Source organism: Limulus polyphemus, unplaced genomic scaffold (assembly GCF_000517525.1).
Source record: "Limulus polyphemus unplaced genomic scaffold, Limulus_polyphemus-2.1.2 Scaffold3222, whole genome shotgun sequence".
NCBI classification, from domain to species: Eukaryota; Metazoa; Arthropoda; class Merostomata; order Xiphosura; family Limulidae; genus Limulus; species Limulus polyphemus.
The window spans coordinates 79,941-94,138 of record NW_013668832.1 but is presented as its reverse complement, the minus strand read 5'-3'; the positions used below and the strand labels follow the sequence as shown (position 1 = coordinate 94,138).

The window sequence follows — 14,198 nt, the reverse complement described above, 5'->3', positions numbered from 1 at the left end:
ACTAACTCACCCTCTTGCTAGCCATTTGTACTTTGAGTAAATATGTATGTATGATGAAACAAACATCAGCTTCCTTAGCATTGATCTACAGATACTATTAAAGTAGCAAAAGATTAGGTAAATTTATGATCACATGAGATGTACTCTCATGACATACTCAGTGAATAAGGTATTTTTGTGTTGCTGTATTTTTTTGGAATTATGTTTTGTTTTTTGGTTCTTTTTCCTTATTTCATTATTAATCTTGTTTTGGTAAGTGTTGAATTAATTTCTAAGTGTTGTTATAGTTCAATAAATAGCTTTTTTTTTATAGCCCTGATTGTACTGGCATGTATATTTTAGAGATTAATTTATCCAAATGCACAGAAATATGAAATTTAGGATAAAGGAACATAAAAATGTGGTAAAAAAATATAAAGTAAATGAGTTAGCCTCAGAATGACATGTGGCAAGCATTTCTCATGTTATAGACTGGGATGATGTTAAATTAATTAATCAGGTGGAGATGAAGAATAAACTAATTATCAGATGAACAAGAGAAATAGAAAAAAACATTGTGCCAAATAAAGAGATTGGTTCAATTAAAAAAAAACAAAGTACTGAACATATGTCTTATAAACTCTGGGTGTCTGAGCCTAGGTGGTTCCAAAAATATGCAAATTATTGTGTAGTTTTATAAGTCTTGATCAAACTTTAACTTTTACTTCTGAAGATTGTGGCAAAACAATCTTTCTAGTGCTGGTCCCTGTTTTTAATAAATTATTTATTGTACAATAATTTTAACATTGTATTCCTTTTAATTGTGTGTGTGTGTGTGTATGTACATGTATGCAAAAGTGCCATTTTAATATATTCAAAAAGTTGCCTATACCCATGATGCAAATTACAATTATAATTTTTCATAGATTTTCCAGGTATGGGCACTGAACTTACAAATTTCTATGTTTTCCAGGACCCATACAAATCATGTTCATAGCAAATGATAGTTTTAATTAAAGCGAAAACAATTCACTAAATAAAAGATCACATACCATGAACAATAATTACAGGAAACATTACATGAACATCTCTTATAGATTATGCATATGTTCATATTTACCTATATGTATACAGAGTACCTCAATCAGGTAAAACAAACAAAGAATATAAAATAGCTCACCACTCCATTTATAGACAGCAGCTGGTCTCCACGTTTCAAACCCCCATGCCTGTCTGCTATACCCCCAGGAATAATGCGAGAGATGTAAATTGGTGAGTTTTGCTCTCGACCTCCCATGACATTGAATCCCAATCCTTCATCAGTTTTAGGGAGCTCCACAACACGTGGATGTGCATGGCCTTCACTGGCAGCAAAAGCTGCAACTGTTGCCTGATTAGTTGAGACAAAATTTTTTTCATTGAAAAACAAAAGTTGCTATACTTAAAAATAATACATGGAAATCTTATGTTTTATATTAAAGTTGATAATACTTTTATTCCTTATGGGTTCCTTTACAAACCAAAGAATATCCCATGGACAACCATACTCAGATAGGTCTATCTGGGGAAAATGATATTACAGTGCATAAAAGAGTCATTGACACAAGTAATTACCAAGCTAAAATTTCAAATAAATAATTCTTCCAACCTAATAAAGTGTACTATTAATTATATTTTTTGTTTTTAAATTATAATATGGAAACTCAATATTTACTACTGCAGAACTTTTCTGAATGTTCACAGAACACTAAAGTTTCTCAGACCACAGACTGAGAACCACAGCCTTATGCCACCCCTAACACAGTCAACTATTTAATAATAGAAAGAACCAATAGCAAAAATGCCATGAACTGAAAAACAACAACAAAGATTTACATTTTACAAGAGATGAAATATGTTGAAAAATGTATTTCTTCTATATAATGATTACACACTGATTAAAAAAAAAGTTTTATATATCCAAAATTTACCCATATTTATTATTGAACATTAGCTTAATCTATAATTTAATATAATCAATGAACTTTGTTTGTTTTGAATTTCGTGCAAAGATACACGAGGGTTATCTGTGCTAGCAATCCCTAATTTAGCAGTGTAAGACTAAAGGAAAGGCAGCTAGTCATAACTCAGCTAACTCACTATATAATTTCACAAGATCATACCTCTATTTGGTCTTATAAATTAAATGTTCACATGATCTATGCTGATACCTAGTTACAAAGTCAATGCTGCAAACTAGAATTTTACATAAAAGCTATATACTTACACATTTTCCAAATAATCTGACAGAACACAAGTTACACTTACACCTTTCTTCAGTCCTTCTCTTTGAGGTACAACATTTCAAAATCATGAACAGGGTTTAAGCCATGGTTAACAAAGAAGATTAAATAAAACTATATTACTTAAATTAAGACAGCAGTGAGCAAAAAACTGGAAACCAAAATTAAGCATTCTTGATCCAACTGATCAATGCTTGATATACTAATTTTCTGCTTCTAGTATATACTATAACATATAAATATACATAGGTGTTTTTCTTTTTTAACATACAAGTTTTAGATTGCATTATGCCATAGTAAATCTCTAACAGAGTAAATTGATACTTAAGCCTAACTGTTTTGCAGCAATTTTATGAAACTACAGAGTACATTTTCATGTATAACACTTTGGAAAAAGAATTGAGATTTGCGATCCTGTTGAAGGAGTTTTATGCTAAAATTAGATGCAAAATATATAGGTACAACACTGTGCTGAGAATCTCAAATAATTTGGTTAATTTAGTATGCATCAAAGTTTTATCACTTATCAGTAACATGGTAGAACTGTACATGTGTATGGATTAAACAACTTTACGATTCAGATTTCCATAAACAAAAGTTTACTTGGACATGTAAAAATATACTTGTTTTTATTTACAGTTTTTACCACTTCATGAATTTTTTTCTTTATCCTAATTATTATAACGAAAGATGAACTTGGAATATTTGATGATAATAAAATTAAATATAATGTAAATATTTGTTAAATTACTACTCACTTCACAATAAGAAAGTAAAAATATTCTACATATTGGTAGTAGTTAAGATTACTTGACCAGGGATTTGACAATCGTTACTGTGGTACATTTTATTCTTAACTCTGCATATCATGCATTAAACATTGTTACTCCGTTATTCCTAATGCTATATTTACCTTGGCTGTTGCACTAGCTCTAATGTCAGGACTTCCAGAGATATCCACAGTTTCATACACATGTTCATAAACTTCCCTTACAGCATTACAAAACTCACTTTGTAAGACTTTCTGCAAGGCTGCCAACTTTTGATTAGGGACCTCTCCACCTGGATTGCAGTGAAACTTTGGTTACCTAGTCCATTTAACTCGGCACATTTTTGCTAAAGGTGAAATTCTAGATTTACCATGAAACGTAAGTTATTGAAATAAAATTAATTGTACTGGATATTTCCACAGTTTTTTAAATAAAGAAAGTGCTTAAGATGCAAATGTTAAACACAGGCATCTCTGAAGGAAAGCTTATGGAGAGATAAAATTAAGATGAGTACACCTGAAACATCATCAATATACTACTAATAGTACAAAATGACACCATCACCAGAATCAAAGAAACAAAAATGGTAAAAAAAGTACACTTTTCAGGGATTAGTTAATGAAAACACTTTGTTATTCTTATCAAAATTCTATGACTAAAATAATGTTAATAGTACAAAGAGACACCATCACCAGAATCAAAGAAACAAAAATGATGATAAGGTACACCTTTCAAAGATTGCTTTAAATAAAACACTTTGTTCTTCTTATGTTCAATATTCCTAAAATATTCAAAGGCTTTCTCAGAAAATACTTTTTTTCTACGTTGAATGTAAATTAATAAATTATTATGTGGTTAGACATTAAGTGAAACTTAATTTGTTTGAAAATTAAACTTTTATATGACATAAAGATACTTGTATTTACAAAGTTATTAATCTTTTGCTGTTTTTTTTTGTCACACACGTGTTAAACATGGGAATAAATCTTACTAATATTGAAGTGTTTCAGGCAAACCATATTAACTTGTTTTTGTAACAAGATAACAATACATGTTAGTTTCCAGGAAGTTTTTCAACTTAAGAAAATCCTTGATAAAGGGCAGGGGGTGTGATGTGGAAGTTCTGCAATTAATTTTTCCAACCAGAATGAGGCTGTAAATAATTTGATTTCAAATATGAAAGTGAAATAAGGAATTACTATTTTAGAATATGGAATAAATAGAACACAAAGGTTAATCACTTGGTCTTACATTTTGAGCATGTAGCCATAAAATATTAATATCAAATGAAAGTTAGCATTTTTCCTCATCCAATATATACCTCCACACACACAGATTAGCTATCTTATTCGTAGGTCTACCTAAACGATTTACATCCCAATAGCTTTGAGGTAACTCCCTCCTAAGTTCACGTTTCAATGTGAATTGCACTGATGCATGATAATTTCATTATGTGACAAAAGCCCTCCATCAATAGAAGGATGACACAACTACCATGTGCACTAACTCCCCTTTATTCTATGATGAGGTAAGACAAAAATGTGCACTGGAAGAGGGGAGAATGTGCTCAGTGGTGAGAATCTTTTAGAAATATACTTTCAGATTAGGAAAATATTAACTTCCAAGGCAATAATTCATCTCTTCACACAGTTTAACTAGAATCCCACACTAAAATGGTGGAGAGGCCATTGCAAAATTTTACCTAGATGAGCTCCCTTCAGAAAGCACATAAAGAGAAACTCATAGAGTGTGACACCGAATGGCAGGGACTCCACAGTGGCACACCTGTGGGAGACAACATCTCATCTCAACCAGGGTATACTCTTCACCTGGAATGTAAAGGGGGAAGAGGCAAATGAGCCCCATGTGTTGCAGGGGCAGCTAGCAAGTGCAAACCAAAAAAGTGGGCAAAACACTTCCCTGGTGCTAACTTTTTCCATGATAGTCCATGAAATATCTACAGTCTGGATCCAACAGTTGAGTAAATAGGTATACAATGAGAATACCTCAAGTGGTCTTGTGGAACACTTCACCTCACAATGGGTACTGATAGAACTAGGGCAGATAGAATAAGCACTTTCTGTTACCCTGGCTTGATGCAGATTTTGGGTACATATACCCTGGGAGGCAACACCAGTTATCCGATGGGATCCTATGAAATAAAACAAAATTTACTTACCCATCTAAAGATGATGAGTCAATTCAAGAATGGTGATTGGAGGAAGTCAATACAGCCAGGTGGTTAAGAAAAGAGTGACAAAGGTGTGGGTCATAGTCCACATACCTGCCTTAAGGATCTTGTTCAGTGGTTGGCAAAAATGAGCAGCAAGTGAATGAGTAAGGTGACAAATTTGATATGAAGAATTGTGGAATAGCCTTTAAGCATCCACATCCAAAAATGTATATACCAACCACAGAGGTTGAAGAACCCATCCAATAAGGGTAGAAGGAGAGGAGTCCCAGGGTATGAAGAGATGATGATGAGGACCCCAAAATTGAGAAAAACCAATTGTTTAGATATCTGATTAACGATGACTACAGGTCTTTCTACCTTCTTTATCCAGTTATTTGGCCATGGTTTTTGGTCTCCACCATTGCTGTTATTAGGTGGCATTATTCACAACATTTTGCCTCTCCTGGTACCACAGGTTGTTTTCTTCCCCTGTTCTTTCCAATTTATTCCAGTCTTTCCTCCTCCACCAACCCCCTTACCCTACTCCTGTGCCTGTCTGGACATCAATGTGGTTTTGCATGGTTTCAAGCATGACTCATTCAAGCTGTTGGCTTCTTTCTCTTAAGAATTATTTCCTCCTTCTTCTCCCTTCTGGCTAGCCTACTATAAACCATAAAGGAATAGCATATGGAACAATGATGATGGACAGGTTACTTAAATTTGATATACTGATAAAGTAGAAGGGCAACAGGAATAAGACAAGAGAAAGGCTACATGATCAGAGAGTCTAGCACAATGGGCAATGGACTGGATAAATACCATACATGAAGATAGATGTATGATAACCTTTGATGAAACTGTAACGTATGAGGTTGAAGCAAGAGAAAATGAATATTGGACAGAGAAAGAAAGGGTTTGGTTGCCAAGCAAAAGAAGCAGAGGAAACCAAAGTTGAGCTGGTCAAAGAAAACCATCAAGGTGAGAACCCTAGGTAAAGGCCAAAGAGGAGGATGTGCATATAGAAAAGGTGAAACCAGTCTTGGCTGAGAGCATTGACAACCAAAGTCAAAGGATGAGAGACCGGAAACCAAATGAGAGAAAGGTGGAGATGAGAAGGGTGGAAAAAGCATCTATGAAGGATGTGTCCAACTGAGAGCAAACCATATGATAAACCTATATGTCAATACAATTCTGTAGGAATAATGCAGTCCAGCCGAGAAAGGTGGTCCACATCAAGGTTCATAGCTCTGGCACTTAATAGGCAATCAGACAAAAGTGATGAGAATGGGTAAAAAAAAAGTAGGTCCAAAGTCTGAAAACAAAGGGTCCTGGGACAAGTGTCCCTTGATAGTTAATGTTTGATATGTCCATGAAATTGTCTGAATTGATCATGACCAAAATATCCACCAGAAAGGGTAGGTAATGGGAGCATGCCAGGTGGAAAGCAATTAGTATGAGAGCTGTTGATGTAAATACTCATTTGTGTCCAAAGGACAGAAGTCATGTTGTCATTCAGAGATGATCCTCAACCTGAGAGGGAAACATCAATGAACAGGTAAAAGTCTGGTGTGATGGGAGGCTAGGGAATTCTGGAGATGGTGTTGGAACAGTCCAGCCACCAAGATAGTTCCTTGAGTAGAGGAGGAGGCAGGGGTACATTCGAGGACAATGAATTCTGTGGAAGATTCCACTAATCTCACAACATCCATTGGAGGAGGCACATGTGTGTATGGCCTAAAGGAATGAGCAATTTCAGGGAAGCCGGAGTCCTGGAAGGAAAAATAACCTCTTGTGCAGGATGAGAAGTGTGAATCTTGGTGACCAGATACTCCATAGCTTGCAGGTGACATGTAAATGACTGAGCTCAGCTGAGGTTAGATTTGAAGAAAACTCCCAAGTGTACAAGATATTTGGTGGGTAGAAGAAAAGATTTTGATACCTTGACTAGTCACACCAAACAAGCAGCATCCTGAAGAAGAGAAGTGCAAAATAAGGATTCCTCATGGGAATGGGCTAAGAAAAGCCAGTCATCCATGTAAAGGTGGAATCTAAGACCCAAATTGGCAATGCATGAAGATGGTGAGAAAAGACTCTCACGAGACAGTTGAATACATAAAGGGCTAATACAATGCCAAAAGAAAGAGTTACAGAACTGGAATTCACAATTCTGATAGACAACGTGCAGAAAATTTCTGAAGGATGGTACAATCAGGATGTGAAGGAATGCAAGTCAAACATCAACTCTAGTCATCCACAGTACAGGTGAAAAGGACCAATAGAGAGAATTTTTCCATCCAAAAGTGTGAAACAACCAGAAAATAATTGAGAGAAGAGAGGATGATGACTGGATGTCAGCCCCTAGTCTTCTTGAGGATGACAAAGAAACAAGAGTAAAATCTTGGAGAAAGGTTGTATATACCCTCAATGGCATTTGTCCAAAAGATCCGAAACTGCCTCCTTGAAACATATATGACAGATAAGACTGGAGGGAGGAGAAAATGAAATCGGACAAGGAGAGAGAAGGTGGAGAAGTGGAGAGATAGTTTGTGGGTGAAAACATAGAGAACCCATCAATTCACAGAAAACTGGGACCAGAAGTCTGCAAACCACAACATATGGGACTCCACTGGTCCTAAACTGACAAGATAGTTACCACTGAATCATGTAGCAAACCTGATGGCATGACGAGGTAGGCCTGGAAGAAGGAATGGAAAGGTGAAGGGCAGAGAAACCTGGTCAAGGAATAGGAGTAGAAGGGTGAGTTTGTGAGAGGTAACAAATGAAAGAATACAGTGAGGACTGGTGTTGAGCTGCTTCAGCCCATGATTCTAAAAATCAAGAACACTACCAAAGATGTCTGGGCAAAGAAAAGGAGCATGATGAATATGCCAAAGAAAGGAAGTAGGTAGGTAAACTTGAGTGAGAAGGATCTTCTTATTTAACAAGTTCCGACAGCAGAGGAACCTAGTATGGATAGGACAGAATAAGTGGTATAAGCCACAGTAGTGAAAAAACAAAACAAAGATTCTTTGGAAATTCATCTGGAGCAGAATGAAGTGCCTTAAACATAAATTACACAAAGGAGAGTTAATGCAGAATGGTAGTAAGAAAAAAAGATGAAGACGAGAAAATTGAGCACTGGTGAGAGAAACAGACGACAAGAAGTCTGCTCCCCAAAAAGGTAAAAAAAGATTCCAAAGATTAGGAATCAAGAAAGGTAAAATTAGAATAGCTACAAGCCATGTGAATCAGATAAGCAAGGAGGGCAAGGCATATAAGCTTAGAGGTATGAAGTTGTTTTAGAAAGGATTCAGCATGAACACTAATGTCAGTTGAGAGAGGAAAAAAAATCCGAAGCATTAGAATTGTGAAGCATAAAACAAGAAGCATTATAAAATGGGTGAAAATGAAAGGATTGAACATAGTTGTGATATCAAGTCTTGATATAGAGTAGAAGGTTGAGGGCTTTCCTTGACCAGTAGTGAGGTATCTAAATCAAATCCTGGAAGAGGTAATAGGTGATCAAATTTTTCTTCCTCAGGATTGATCTCAGACTGATGAGAAGGGATACCAGAAGAATTGAAGGGAACAGAACACCTAGCATGCATAATGGACCCCACGACCCACTGTACAATGAATGTCACATTGTTCTCAGTTAATGATCCTTCTGAAGCCATAATTAAAGTAGATCCTGAGTGTGAAATTTCTTCACTCACACAAGAGTAAGTTTAAGTCACATTAACTTATGAATTTATAGCAACAAAATGAAGCAATGAGGAAGGATAAAGTCCAAAGTATAATGAAAACCAATGTTTTGTTAACCAGTGCAATTCTCACCATATAGAAGTTGAACAGGTTTTAAGCACATGTGTATCATTCATTGCCAAGAAAAAGAATGAAACTACTAGGAAGTTACTGGGCATGAAAGTTGTGTCACCCTCCTATTGGTGCAAAGCTTGTGTTGCATGAAGTTATCATCATGTACAAGCACAGTTCATGTTAAAACATGAAATTAGGTGGGAGTTGCCTTAAGGCTAGTGGCATGCAAGTCTTTCAAGCAGAAACAAGAGGAAGATAGATAATCTGTATGTAGCAGTGAGTTATCATCTCAGAAGTAAAGTACAGTAATGGAAATAAATATGGAAAAAACGTGTGGTATACAAACAAGAAATTTGCAACTAGATGATGACTTTATTCATTGAACAAAACATTATCATAGAAAATACAAAAGAAAAGTGAATAAGTTGAATAATTCACTAGTATTCCATATTTGAGCTCTCTGATTTACACAGAGCATTACACCTTCTTTCAATGTTACATACAGTTTAGCAATGTATGGCTGTGAAATTATTGTTCCAAATGCCTTGTATTATTCCCACAATTCAGCCAAGTTGTTTGGTCAATTTTTGACTTTCTCAATTTTTATACACGCTCATATGACCTCAAGAACATTCATATCAGGATTTATGTACTGTAGGTCAAGCCATGGTTGTATGTTCTAGTCATGTCACACCTGCTTGTAAGAGATCGTCTTAATAGAAAATGAATCTCTACCGATGTGCAATGTTCCTGAGAAAATGGCATGATGAATTAAATATATCAATTTTATGTAGTTCATTGATACTACTGTCTGATATGCAGCCCTAAACTTGAAATAATCTCCCACCGTACTTCACAGCAAATACTTTGCATCACCAGTTGATACCATTCTCTTCTTCAACATCAAACGGTCATTGACTGTTTGTAGGGAATTCAAACTTAGAAACAACAGTAGACATGTTTTTGTTTTGCTACCCATGACCCAATGCCTGTTTTAGTATTTGATTAACTCTTCTCAGCACCAGTTTTAAAGAAGTTAGATTGAAACCAATTTGTGTTAATGTGTATCTTACTGTTCTCATGGTAACATTCAAACACATATTTACACCAAAGCCACATCTGTAAAGAACACAGCCTGAGAAACTTAACATCACTTATAAAAACTTTTCATTTATTACCTCAACCACTTCTATTATAAACAGCTGTTTCACATACACTCTTCAGTTTTGAATATTTTTCCTACCAAAAAATGGAGTCTTGCAACAATCAGTCACATGCAGTATCCTTGATGAATTAAAACTTTGATTTCTACATGCTTGTCATGTGGTATTTCAGTCATAGGAGCCTCGATTGGGATCACACAACTAGTACTTAGCATGGTATGGCTGTGCTTTTATAGGATTTATACTTGTGTGGCACTTCTGATTGGTTGAATGACAAGCAATAACAGTGTAAATAAACTATCAAAACACATGAATGTGCTCTGGTGCAATTTATTTACACATGATAAAGTGGTAACACTTCCATAGTATTTGCCTTTGATACCCTCTTTTACGCACTATTTCCACAAATATTTCCAATACTATACATAGTATTTGACAAATAATATAACAATATGTGGAATAAAATACTGCTCAAGCAAGTTCACTTTCTTTGTTGTCAGTTGGTGCAAAAAAAAGGTTCACACACCTTACATAAAATATACTCGACACCTTGAGTACCATGGGAAGAACCTTACTGTAGATGAGCGATCTTAAGTATTGAACCAGATTCTCCAGCTCATTGAAAATAAATTGCCAAATACAGAGCAAAACCCTAAACATGGAGTATAAAAATCGTCTGTGATGTAGTTAAGCTTATGTAAGGATATTGTGAGAGCTGCCAGCTTTGTTGAGTTGCTCTTCACATTGTCAACATCTCACCAACAGTGACTGTACATGAAGGAAGCTGGAAAGTTTTCCTCTCCTTCAAAACTAAAAAAGAGAAACAGGCTGATAGCTGAAAGAAAAGTAAGCTGCTGTCTTTGTTCCAGAACCTTTTTCTTTAAGTTTAAATTGTGACAGAAAGTAGTTGCTATAAGTCAGCAATCCTTTTTTAGTGACATCTACAGCCAAGTGTCCTTCAACAAGTTGAGAATCTTGTGTCTTAACTTTAAACATTTTAGCATATGTACATGAAATGATTTTGAGTCTGATTCTGAGACATAAGCTGAAGAAGTAGAAAATGGAATAATTAAACTTGCAAAGAATGAAAGAATTATTAATGCAATTTTTTAGGAAAGTCAAAAGTCCTTGTAATATTGTTTTCAGTAGAAAGTATTTAAGTGGATAGAGAACACATTTTGTATAGACTACTCAAGTCACTAAAATATAAAGCTTGTCTTTTTATTTATTTGTAATCCTGTACACAAAGATATGAACCAATATTCTTTCTTGTTGGTGTTATGCTAATACTAAATTATCTGGAGACTGTACACCTATACAGAATAAAGATGGTACAATAAAACTATGCCATGTGACTCAAAAACTAATGAAAAGCATTCCAGTCCCTAAAATGTGCTTTGGTCAAGACACTGCCTTATCCTCTTTAAGATTGTCCATTAATCCTAAATATTGTCAACAATGATAGTGAGACTAGAACAATATTGTCAAAAATGCAGGCCACAATGCAACATTAATCATGCATGAGAACCATGTGTTACCAGCTCCTTAATGCAAATATTGTACAACAAAGAATGAATTGCTGGCATTTACTGCATTTGTCAAACACTATTGCTACTACTTGTACAATAGGAAATTACTACTTGTACAATAGGAAATTACTACTTGTACAATAGGAAATTCACTCTTTGGGTTGGACCATACTTCAGTGAAAGAGTTGTACAGTCTTCACTCAATTGATAAGGAAGAAAATACTTGCAGTACATATCCAAGTCTGTGGGGAGTCAGATGAAAAATCATCAGTAGAAGAATGGTTTGACTATTCTAATAACGTTTATGTAAAAAAAACTAAATAAATTAAACTCTGAATTTTTTTTTATGCATGGAAGAACTACAAATATATTTTCAATAATTTTTTAATTGAATGATGCAATTTTACCCTTAAGACAGTATGCACCCATATATGGGCATGACAGATGTAAAGGATGCATAATTAACTGACCACTACCATATCTTTGCCTGTCCTGGAAAAAGTCATAGTTGACATAGTGAACTTTGACTTTCACACCGGACCTAAAAATTAGCTACTGAAAATCATTTTTCCTCTAATTTTCTGTCTGTGGGTACACTGTGGTGAGAAGTTAATTAGTCTTGAAGACTATGAAAAGTTGGGTGAAAACTGAAAAACAAATATTTCTTTATTTGATAGAGACAATTGTTGATAAATAATATAAAATTAGCATATTTGACATACCCTTCTCTATTTAACACAACCCTAACTTTTTTACAATAGATTTGGTATGCTGAAATGTTGCACAGTTATAAATATAACAAAATACAACCATGCAATACATAAGCAAAATCTGGTAATGTGAGGAGTGGGTCCAATAATGTATTATATACTGATAATATTGACAAGGAATGACTCAAAACAATGAACCTTGAACACAATAGAGGTATGGGTCTGTTTAATAAACTAAATTTTTTATGTTCCTTTTCAAGTACATATTTATTGTATTACACTATAGCACATGCTCATTAGAAACTATATATCTTTTTTGTAGATTATTTTTCAAATCTGGGTAGCACTGGGCCTAATGATTTTGTTGCGAGTTCATCTGTGTTTTATTCCCGATTTGTTATTCCATTTGATTGGTATACAAGGTATATTTCATTCATTTTTTTATTAAGTTTATATAGTTTTGAAAATCACTATATTTACTGTGATTTTTATATGAATAATTTCTTAATAAACACCAACTTTCACATCTTATTATTCACCCATTCCATAAATTGTCATACATTTAAAAAATTCTGTATTAAACCCCCCTATCCTCAAATTAAGCACCAAAAGAAATATTAAATACTTAATATCTGCCTTACAAAGTTCAAGACATTAAGTTTATTTTCTTATGCTGTTCTTTAAACTAACAAATACAATATTTACAAAGATGTACCTTATGTTTCATTAGTAGGTGAAAAAAGCCAGATTTTAATCTCTTACAGGAAAAGAAAAGAAAGAGCATGCACCCCTGCATGGAATACTGTACCCAACCAAGAGCTGTACTCACTCTTTTGAAGCCTCTCAAGTAATTCTATGGCCCGCTTAACATCTGACAAGATAGAAGAAAAGACAATGAGTTCTACATGTCCTATAAACAAAATCAACTAACTATGAGCAAATAATTAACTCTCTCTCTCTCCAATCATTCATCTTTCCACCTATCTATGTATGTATGGCAAATACCAACAGACTACAAACTCTCCTGTTTAACACATTGCTAATCCATGCAAGACCAAATAAAACAGAATCACACAAAAGTAATTTGTCATCAATGAGATCATAATGTAACAACATTTACTCTCACTATTACAATAAAATCATACCAATATAACTTGTGCAGATGACAGTAATTTTCTGTAGTTGTCTTGATGTTACATGAAGTTTGGCTAAGCCTTTAAACTTATACTAATTTGAGCAGCTTTTCCTTAAATCATCTTATAATGTTTTAGAATTTAGATAGACTAATCTTGATATCTAAGTTTGCCAACCAGATATGTTATAACTCGTTATCAGGATGTTTTCTGAAAACTATGATATATAGTAACAAAGTTTTATTTTCCACTCTTTACTTTAATACTCTGCCGTGTCTACCATTTTCTCAGTGCTTAATGGACATAGTACATGTAAAAGTCCTGAAACAAATTATCTCTGTCACTGTCATCAGGATACACTCAGTAAGTTTGATTCTAGTTAGTTCTTTCAGCACGGGCTTGGTCATGGGACCGACTTCATAACCATTTTATACTTGATATAGTTTTCATGCTGTAACTTTTAAATTAATAAATGTATCTTCATGAAATTTTGCAGATTATCAGTAAACATTAAAAGGCTTTTGTATGCAAAATATCAGATTTTTTTAATAAACTTTTAAGATTCTTTAAGTAATGTTTTTCTCATGCCTTTTTTCTTTTCACATATTGACTATCAAACATGCAAGGTAATTTTGATATT

General features: G+C 34.3%; 1 protein-coding gene across 1 annotated transcript in view; it reads right to left on the bottom strand.

The window, feature by feature from the left end:
* LOC106468921 (protein lin-7 homolog C-like) overlaps positions 1-14,198 on the bottom strand; it is a 28,896-nt gene that overhangs the window by 2,886 nt on the left and 11,812 nt on the right. Inside the window, exons 3-6 of the mRNA XM_022397327.1 lie at positions 14,008-14,011; positions 13,234-13,298; positions 3,175-3,323; positions 1,160-1,369 (exon numbers count right to left, since the gene is read on the bottom strand). Of these exons, the coding sequence (XP_022253035.1) occupies positions 1,160-1,369; positions 3,175-3,323; positions 13,234-13,298; positions 14,008-14,011 (428 nt within the window). The remainder of the gene's footprint in view (positions 1-1,159; positions 1,370-3,174; positions 3,324-13,233; positions 13,299-14,007; positions 14,012-14,198) is intronic.